Source organism: Vicia villosa, linkage group LG3 (assembly GCF_029867415.1).
Source record: "Vicia villosa cultivar HV-30 ecotype Madison, WI linkage group LG3, Vvil1.0, whole genome shotgun sequence".
In the NCBI taxonomy this organism is placed as follows: domain Eukaryota; kingdom Viridiplantae; phylum Streptophyta; class Magnoliopsida; order Fabales; family Fabaceae; genus Vicia; species Vicia villosa.
The window spans coordinates 216,568,140-216,578,184 of NC_081182.1; the positions used below are offsets into that span (position 1 = coordinate 216,568,140).

General features: G+C 28.5%; 2 protein-coding genes across 2 annotated transcripts; both read left to right on the forward strand.

Annotated features, from left to right (window-relative positions):
- Positions 1 to 2,024: 2,024 nt before the first annotated feature.
- Positions 2,025 to 3,653, forward strand: LOC131657384 (uncharacterized). The gene is made up of 2 exons (XM_058926798.1): positions 2,025 to 3,217; positions 3,508 to 3,653. The coding sequence occupies exons 1-2, from the start codon at positions 2,078 to 2,080 to the stop codon at positions 3,544 to 3,546; spliced, it is 1,179 nt and encodes a 392-aa protein (XP_058782781.1). The 5' UTR covers positions 2,025 to 2,077; the 3' UTR covers positions 3,547 to 3,653.
- A 3,830-nt stretch (positions 3,654 to 7,483) lies between these two features.
- On the forward strand, positions 7,484 to 8,987 carry LOC131657385 (uncharacterized). Its single transcript, XM_058926799.1, has 2 exons — positions 7,484 to 8,640; positions 8,905 to 8,987. The coding sequence occupies exons 1-2, from the start codon at positions 7,501 to 7,503 to the stop codon at positions 8,941 to 8,943; spliced, it is 1,179 nt and encodes a 392-aa protein (XP_058782782.1). The 5' UTR covers positions 7,484 to 7,500; the 3' UTR covers positions 8,944 to 8,987.
- Positions 8,988 to 10,045: the final 1,058 nt, after the last annotated feature.

Below are 10,045 nucleotides of genomic sequence, written 5' to 3' on the forward strand. Positions count from 1 at the left end.
CCATCACTTACCGGTATCGCTCCGGTTTCGAAGTGGATGTCATTCCCCGAGATGGGTCATCTAATAGCAAGTGCATATGATATGGTGTGCGTCGATTTGACGAGGTTTGGACTAAGTGAGACTTTCTTTCCACTTCATAGTCGACCGCCGTTGGACGCGTCGGGCCGCATCATATGCATCGGGTACCTACGATCGCGGCATTTCGTTCAAGTGTTTTTGAAACCGGGTTGTCCTATAATGTAACTTCATTCAAGTACACCACATTTTCTAAAAATGTAACTTTATTTCGGATATGCATCTCCGAAATCAATATTTTATATTAAAAAAAACACGTTTTCGGAGATACATTTTCGAAAACACGTTTTTTTCAAAAAAAAAGTACCTTTTCGGAAATGAACTTCCGAAACAATGGGTAGTGTTGTAAATTCACCAGGGGTGAGCAAGAAGGTTAGGAGGTGGGTGAAGAAATTTTCAAAATAATTTACAATGCACCATCCCTTTTCTCTTTACTTTATCATAATAAAAGTTAAATAGTACAATTTTTTTAATATTATTTTTCCTAACTTTTATCTTTTTTTAATTTTTATTGGTCAAACAAAATGATAAAAGTTAAAGGCTAAATTGTTCTAGTTTTATTTTTTCTCAAGTTATAAAAGTTGTTTTTAAGGGTGTTCAAAACCAAACCAACCTAATAGAAAATCGCAAAATCGAACCAAATTGAAATTTCAAAAAATCGCATTTGATTCGAATGTGTTTAGGCCATTTTATAACAAACCACACAGTTCGGTTCGATTTGGTTTGTATTTTATAAACCTAACCAAATCGAACCAAACCGCATTATGTTACAACACCCAAACTTCAATTAACTTATATCCAATCCAAACTCAAACCTATTATGCCTTATTCTTATGATTACAAATGATTTTCTCTTCCTCACATTTAAGGTTTCAGTTTAAGTCTTCTCAAATCTCTCATAGCAGTATTGCACATTCTTCTCATTTTCTTTTTTAAATACATATCACATATTTTTTTCTAACCTTTCTTTTTTTAAGTTCTTTCTTTTTCATCTTATTATTTTTATTCAACTGTTCTCTCTTCCAATTACGTTGTTAATGTTCCTCTTCTTATCTAATTGCATCTCTTCTGCTCTTTCTTTTTCATCTTCTCTAATATTTCATCTCCTCTTTTTTCAATTTCATTATAATGTTTTTGATAGTTTTATGCTACTATTTTATGTTTTTTATTCCACTTTTATCTAATATTATTTTTGTATATTAAATGAGAAATTGCTAACCAAATATAATAAATTTTGTTGTTATTTGATAATGCATAAATGACTAAATATAAAGTTATGTTGTCATCAATAGATGTATCTATGACTCAATAAATTTTTATAAAAAAACCAAATCAACCGAACCAATTCAAACCAAATTGGTTTGGTTTGGTTTTATTTCTAAAAATCAATCGAAGCAAACCGCACCACACATTTTTTCCTCTTGCGCTTCAAATAATTTTTTAAGTCAAAATCAACCAAACTGCACCGCGAACACCCTAGTGACTGACTATTGTTTTTAACAAGATTGTTCTAGAAATTAATTATGACACCCTAGTGAGTATTGTTTTTAACAAGATTGTTCTAGAAATTAATTATGGGTTGATAAGCATATGGAGACAAATTTGTCACCGTAATAATTTTTCTGTGGGTGGATATGTATGAAAAACAAAAAGAAATTCTAAATCAAAATAGAAAACAATAATTATAATCTAAATATAATTAAAAATTAAAGTAAATTTATTATAGTCAAAATAAAAGTCAAAAAGAAATAATATAGTCAAAAACAAAATCATATTAATTAATATATACATTGAACAAAAAAAAAGATATATCTATATAGAGCTTATCTTGGTCTAGGACAAAATTATAAAAATATTATAATCACTGTTTTCTAAATCTAAAATTATTTTTCTCATATGTTTCATTAATTCCTCTAATGTCACCCTCCTATAAGAATCAAATAATCAAGCAATAGAGACATCACTCACACCCATCTATTCATATCACCATCTCTCTTTCAATATGGAGGGTAAAATTGTTAAAAAGAAGAGAACAATGGGGAGAAGGAAGCCTAAATCCTTATTCAATAAACTCCCCATTGCACTCCAAACAGAAATCTTTAGGAAGCTATTCATGAAGGAAAAATCAAATGCTATGTGTGTCTCCCATTCATGGCGTAATCTCATCCTAACCACAGCAATACCAAAGGAGAATCCACTAGATCCATTGATGGAGCCAAGCGATTCTCCTAGTCCATATATGGATTTGAAACAATTTTTCAATTGGTGCTCATTAGTGATTGGTTGTAGGATCAGGCCTAAGAATCTTATAGACACATGCAATGGATTACTATTGTTTTGTCGTAAAGATGGACAGGCAGATAACATAGTTCATGGTGTATATCATTACTATGTCATAAATCCAATAACAAAACAATGTGTGGCCGTTCCTAAGCCTGTAGGAAAAATATCGGGAGCATATTCCTATGCTGCTCTAGCATATGACTATGAAGAATCTTGGTTCTTTAAGATCGTGCGTTTTCAAGGTCATCGTCATATCAATATTTTCTCCTCCATGACTGGTACCTGGACTACGTTAACTATTTGTTTTCCGAAACATATTAACGAGTCTTATTGGGTCAAAAAATCTATTTACTTAAACGGATCTATTTATCGCCTCTCGTCTTCTGGACATTTATTGAGGATTAAAGTAGATCCTCAAGAGGATGTCTCGAAACAAGGTGAGGTGATAGAACTTCCTCCCGATTGTCTTTTTGATAATTCGCAACTAAATATAAGTTCGCAAGATGATAAGATCTTATTGGTCTTATCAAGAGGTGCGAAATTTATGTGTTTTGAACTTGCTGAATGTGTTACAAAGGGAGCTAACACTTACACATGGAACATGAAAGTTAGCAAAGAGAATGCAAAATTGTTGCCTCTTAATACCAATGGCAAGCTCTTGTCCATTTCCCCTTCTAATGATTTGGCATTTTTCAAGAATAAAAGAAGCTTATACTTTTATTTATATAATTCAAATGGTAAGAATGTTAAGGAAGTTGGAGTGATTAGAGATGATCCAATTGTGTTTGAATACATGAGAAAATGTGGACAACGGTTGTTTGAATGTTTCATCCCTTTTGCATGCTGCTTAGAGAAGGAGGTAGTTAATTCATTTACTTTTTAAAATATATATTTTTAATTCAATTAATTCCTTTATTCTTTTACTAGATTGTTTATTATGTGAGAATATAATATAAATGGTGAAAATTTAACTATATATTATAATTTATTCTCATCAATGGACTATAACTCATATACAATAAATCCATGATTTATTTATACAAAACTCATATTATTGAATTTTAAATTTAATAATAGATTTGATTTTGAATTTTAATATTTGCATTATTTACTTGTATTCACTCTTTTAAAATAGTTTTTTTTTTACAGGATGAAAGACACTTTCAGCGACTGTTGGTTCCAAAGTGAATATTCAAGAAAGAAGATATTTTAATTATTTTATTTGAGGTTGACCGTTTTCTATTAGACATTTTTAAATAGTATAATTTATTTTATCTTATTTATACATCGAATTTATGATGAATCTTCGATGGTGAAGTCACATTTGTCTTGTGTGCAAATTGTATCTTCAAGTTGAATTTCTGTTTGTTTACATTATTAATATGAATTTGTTTTACTTATATTAGCTTTCTAACTTTTTTTATTACATTTTTTAATTTTCTGTCATTGGTGTTTTTTTGGTATGGGTTAGGTATTATCTCCATTGTGTGTATATTTATTTTTCTTTTATTATATAAATTGATTTTATTAAAAAATGTTTAAATATCATAATTTATAATTCAAATATGCTATAGCTGGTTCTAAAGTCAAAATTCATCGTCTAAAAGTTAACATGGAAAATGAAGAATTTATAGAATTTTTTTGTATATATATATATATATATATATATATATATATATATATATATATATATATATTTTCAAATGTTATATTTATCAATGATTAGGAAAAACAAAAAACACTAAAAAAAATAAAAAAAATTGGTGGCGAACGGAGAATGCGACCATAATATACCATAATGATGTTAGAGAAACATTGGCGGCGGATGGTGAGAGAAGTAGTTAGGTGAAAATAAAATTAGTTTGGTGTAAACAATTTTTTATGAATTATGGTTTTTACTGTTTTGAAGTTTGATTCTAGCTGATGTGTCTTGCTGCAAGGAAGAAAATATAAATAAAGATGGATAATGGTTGGACCGATATAAAATTTTGGCTTAATGATGAGTGTAATAAAACATTTAGAACGTAGTTATAACTACTGATTAGGTTCATCGATTTGACGGTTTCTAAAAACTAAAATTGAGAATCGAATTAAATCACATCGATTTTTATTGGTTCGGTTCGATTTTAGAACAAAACTCAAAATAATTAATTTTTTAATTTATTTTAATTTAACTTGTCGATTTAATTAATTTTTTCTGATTTGTTTATATCTTTATCAGACATGATGTGATTATTCAAAACTTTAGAATAATAAAGTAAAATTGAAAAATAATTAAAGATAAATGAATTGATTAAAATACAACTTTAAAAATGCAACAATTAAAAATTTTTTTGAAAGAAAATATAATACTTAAATGATAGTTTAGGTCTTCTTATATTTAAAGAATAAAGCCATAAGTGGTAGTCTTATAATATTTAAATAATAAAGCCATAAGTGGTACTTTTTTATATTTAAAAAATAAAGTCATATTTGTTAAATTATTTTATAATATAAAAAAAGTTTGAATACAAAATATAATATTTAAAATAACTATAATAATAAATAGATCCTTCTAACCAATTCAAAAAAAAAAAAAAACAGTGCATTGTATGTTCTATGTCATTTGAGCCAAATTCTTATTTGTGTCTTCTTCCAGGTATTCTGAGTAGGGTTTCATTGTGATCTTTGACAGTATAAAAAAAAGTTTTACACTGAAATTCAATGCGAATATATTATTTGTTATACCGGCCAGTTTAATAATTTAAAAATAACAGTACGACTTAATAGAATATATGGTCGTCATTAATTGATACTTTAAAACTTTTTTACGCTGTCAGTATATCACTCATTTTTTCTTATAAGTTGTACGGTAAAAGTTTAAGATTATATGTGAATGGTGAAATAAAAAGAAATTAAAAAGTGTCTAAAAACTTTTTAAATGGTAGAGAACAACAATATCTTTAATGTATTATTTAATATTATGTCATTTTAATATATTTAATTATTTATGGTAAGTTTTAAGTTTATAATAATGTTTATACTGAATTTATAATTTATAAGGATATACAAAATTGTGAAAATTATAAACGGATTAAATTTAGAAGACGTTTATTTTACGATATAAAAAATTAAGGGTTAAGTATGTTTGTGCTTCTCCTAAATATCTTAAATTTTATTTTTAGACCCTCAAAATATTCTTATCCCAAAGAATGTCCTCTTAAAAATTTTCATCCACACTCTTGGTCCCTCCTGCCACTTAGCGACGGTTTTTACGACTTAGCGACATACTTAGGAACAATTTTAGCGACGGTTTATTACTTAACGATTGAATTTGCGACAATTTTAGTATTAGGGGCCAAAAGTATGGATGAAAAATTTTATGAGGATCATTCTTTGAAGAAAATATCTTGAGAGACTTAAAATAAAGTTTGACATATTTAGGAGGATCACAAACATATTTAACCCAAAAATCAATTTCAAAAATAATTTTCCCAACCATAATATTTTAATTTTTTTAATTAATAATAAATTATAATTATAAATTAAAAATATAATAGTGCGTAGTAATGTGGGTAACCAACTATTTCTACATAAATGGTAATCACCGGGAATGAAAGATTCCCACGTTTGTAAGAAGGGATTAGAAAGCAAGTAAAATTGGGAAAATTATTTCTTGGGGATAGTTTTTTGTCGGAACAGTTTTGTATTCCCTTATAAGAAACATAACTATTTTTATTTCCAACCTTAAATTCTCATAAATAAGTTTTGTATCCATGAAACAAACATACCCTTATGAGTCATATCATGAAGTAATGGAAAAAAGTGATTGAATGGTGACAAAGAAAAACGACTCGAGTCATTGAGAATCAATTTAGTTTTGTGCCTAAATTTTTTTGTGTCATTTACATTAGCAAACAATCTCTTGAACATTTGAATTATCGGTAGGTACCACATCACCTTGGCAGGAACACTCTTTATGGTTACACCATCATCATCTTCAGCACCATAGTCCTTCAACTTGTAGCCGACACAGTCTGGGTCTCTCTACCCTGTCTGATGCGTGCTTGGTTGTCTGACATGTTCCTGTAAACAATTGAAATCGATTAAAATGCGAGACAACAGAAAAATCTAAAAAAAATTACACTTATGATACAATTCGGAAGTTCATTTCCGAAATTGGGAATGAAGGTGTTTTCGGAAATGAACTTCCGAAACACCCATGCGAGGAAGTTTTCTGCAACTTCCATGGCAGATCCCAAAAACAAACTTCAAACCTATGTTTACACATTCTAAACATCCTAAATATCAGTACAAACCTAACCTAATATATTTTTTTCTATTTGTAAACACCCTAATATGAATTTTAATCATAGATCTTAAAATCAAAATGCTTACTGATTGAATAGATTGGAGGGCTTTTGAATGTAGTAGAGCAACTAGATGGAGCCTTTGATGTAGCCTTGGAAGTGGTTTGTAGAAAAATCTCTTTGGGGTTGAGTTTGAAGTTGATTTAGGGTAAATGAATTGGGGGAGGGGGCTGTTTTGCTAAATCTGCAAAACGCGCAGTATTTCGGAAATGAACTTCCGAAATGGTGTTTTCGGAAATGCATTTCCGAAATAAGTCAAATTTTGAAAGAAAAAAAAAGCGCTTTCGGAGATGCATCTCCGAAAACACCTTTTTCTTGCATTTCGGAAATGCATTTTCGAAGTCAGGGGTATATTTGGTTTTTCACCAGAGATGACCTAGAAGGAAGGGAGGTGGGTAAAGAAATTTCCATAATTTTTCTGTGGGTGGATATGTATGAAAAACAAAAAGAAATTATAAATCAAAATAGAAAACAATAATTATAATCTAAATACCATAATTAAAATAAAGTAAAATTAGTATAGTCAAAATAAAAGTCCAAAAGAAATAATATAGTCAAAAACAAAATCCTATTAATTAATATATACATTGAACAAAAAAGAGATATCTATATAGAGCTTATCTTGGTCTAGGACAAAATTATAAAAATATTATAATCACTGTTTTTTAAATCTAAAATTATTTTTTCTCATATGTTTCATTCTTCTAATGTCACCCTCCTATAAGAATCAAATAACTAAGCAATAGAGACATCACTCACACCCATCTATTCATATCACTATCTCTCTTTCAATATGGAGGGTAAAATTGTTAAAAAGAAGAGAACAATGGGGAGAAGGAAGCCTAAATCCTTATTCAATAAACTCCCCATTGCACTCCAAACAGAAATCTTTAGGAAGCTATTCATGAAGGAAAAATCAAATGCCATGTGTGTCTCACATTCATGGCGTAATCTCATCCTAACCACAGCAATACCAAAGGAGAATCCACTAGATCCATTGATGGAGCCAAGCAATTCTCCAAGTCCATATTTGGATTTGAAACAATTTTTCAATTGGTGCTCATTAGTGATTGGTTGTAGGATCAGGCCTAAGAATCTTATAGACACATGCAATGGATTGCTATTGTTTTGTCGTAAAGATGGACAGGCAGACAACATAGTTCATGGTGTATATCATTACTATGTCATAAATCCAATAACAAAACAATGTGTGGCCGTTCCTAAGCCTGTAGGAAAAATATCGGGAGCATATTCCTATGCTGCTCTAGCATATGACTATGAAGAATCTTGGTTCTTTAAGATCGTGCGTTTTCAAGGTCATCGTCATATCAATATTTTCTCCTCCATGACTGGTACCTGGACTACGTTAATTATTTGTTTTCCGAAACATATTAACGAGTCTTATTGGGTCAAAAAATCTATTTACTTAAATGGCTCTATTTATCGCCTCTCGTCTTCGGGACATTTATTGAGGATTAAAGTTGATCCTCAAGAGAATGTCTCGAAACAAGGTGAGGTGATAGAACTTCCTCCTGATTGTCTTTTTGATAATTCGCAACTAAATATAAGTTCGCAAGATGATAAGATCTTATTGGTCTTATCAAGAGGTGCGAAATTTATGTGTTTTGAACTTGTTGAATGTGTTACAAAAGGAGCTAGCACTTACACATGGAACATGAAAGTTAGCAAAGAGAATGCAAAATTGTTGCCTCTCAATACCAACGGCAAGCTCTTGTCCATTTCCCCTTCTAATGATTTGGCATTTTTCAAGAATAAAAGAAGTTTATACTTTTATTTATATAATTCAAATGGTAAGAATGTTAAGGAAGTTGGAGTGATTAGAGATGATCCAATTGTGTTTGAATACATGAGAAAATGTGGACAACGGTTGTTTGAATGTTTCATCCCTTTTGCATGCTGCTTAGAGAAGGAGGTAACTAATTACATTTACTTTTTAAAATATATTTTTTTAATTCAATTAATTCCTTTATTCTTTTACTAGATTGTTTATTATGTGAGAATATAACATATAAATGGCGAAAATTTAACTACATATTATAATTTATTCTCTTCAATGGACTATAACTCATACAATAAATCCATGATTTATTACAAAACTCATATTATTGGATTTTAAGTTTAATAATAGATTTGATTTTGAATTTTAAAATAAATATTTTTTATTTTTTGTTTACAGAATGAAAGACACTTTCAGCGACTATTGGTTCCAAAGTGAATATTCAAGAAAGAAGACATTTTAATTATTTTATTTGAGGTTGATTGTTTTCTCTTAGACATTTTTAAATAGTATAATTTATTTTATCTTATTTATATATCGAATTTATGATGAATACATTATGGTGAAGTCACATTTGTCTTGTGTGCACATTGTATCTTCAAGTTGAATTTCTGTTTATTTACATTATTAATATGAATTTGTTTTATTTAATATTTATATTAGCTTTCTAACTTTTTTTTTATTACTTTATTTTTTATTTTTCTGTCATTGGTGTTTTTTTGGTATGGGTTAGGTATTATCCCCATTTTGTGTATATTTTTATTTTTCTTTTATTATATAAATTGATTTTATTAAAAAATGTTTAAATATCATAATTTATAATTCAAATATGCTGGTTTTAAAGTCAAAATTCATGGTCTAAAAGTTAACATGAAAAATGAAGAATTTATAGAAATTTTGTGTGTGTATATATATATATATATATATATATATATATATATATATATATATATATATATATATATATATATATATATATATATATATATATATATATATCAATGTTTTCTTCACCTGTTATATTTATCAATGATTAGGAAAAAGAAAAAACAAAAAACGCTAAAAAATTAAAATAAATTGGTGGCGGACGGAGAATACGACCATAATATACCATAATGATCTTAGAGAGAAACATTGGTGGCGGATGGTGAGAGAAGTAGTTAGGTGAAAATAAAATTAGTTTGGTGAAAACAATTTTTTTATGAATTATGGTTTTTACTGTTTTGAAGTTTGATTCTAGATGTTGTGTCTTGCTGAAAGGAAGAAAATATAAACAAAGATGGATAATGTTTTGACCGATATAAAATTTTGGCTTAATGATGAGTGTAATAAAACATTTAGAGCGTAGTTATAACTATTGATTCGGTTCACCGATTTGGCGGTTTCTAAAGACTAAAATTGAGAATCGAATTAAATCACATCGATTTTTATTGGTTCGGTTCAATTTTAAAACAAAACTCAAAATAATCAATTTTTTAATTTACTTTAATTTCACTTGTCGGTTTAATTAATTTTTTCTGATTTGTTTATATCTTTATAG

Bases quoted from the DNA above. Each gene is read 5' to 3' on its own strand.
- LOC131657384 (XM_058926798.1), top strand. From the start codon at position 2,078: ATGGAGGGTAAAATTGTTAAAAAGAAGAGAACAATGGGGAGAAGGAAG. The intron at 3,218-3,507 runs GTAGTTAATTCA...TTTTTTTTACAG, and splicing joins CATGCTGCTTAGAGAAGGAG to GATGAAAGACACTTTCAGCG.
- LOC131657385 (XM_058926799.1), top strand. From the start codon at position 7,501: ATGGAGGGTAAAATTGTTAAAAAGAAGAGAACAATGGGGAGAAGGAAG. The intron at 8,641-8,904 runs GTAACTAATTAC...TTTTGTTTACAG, and splicing joins CATGCTGCTTAGAGAAGGAG to AATGAAAGACACTTTCAGCG.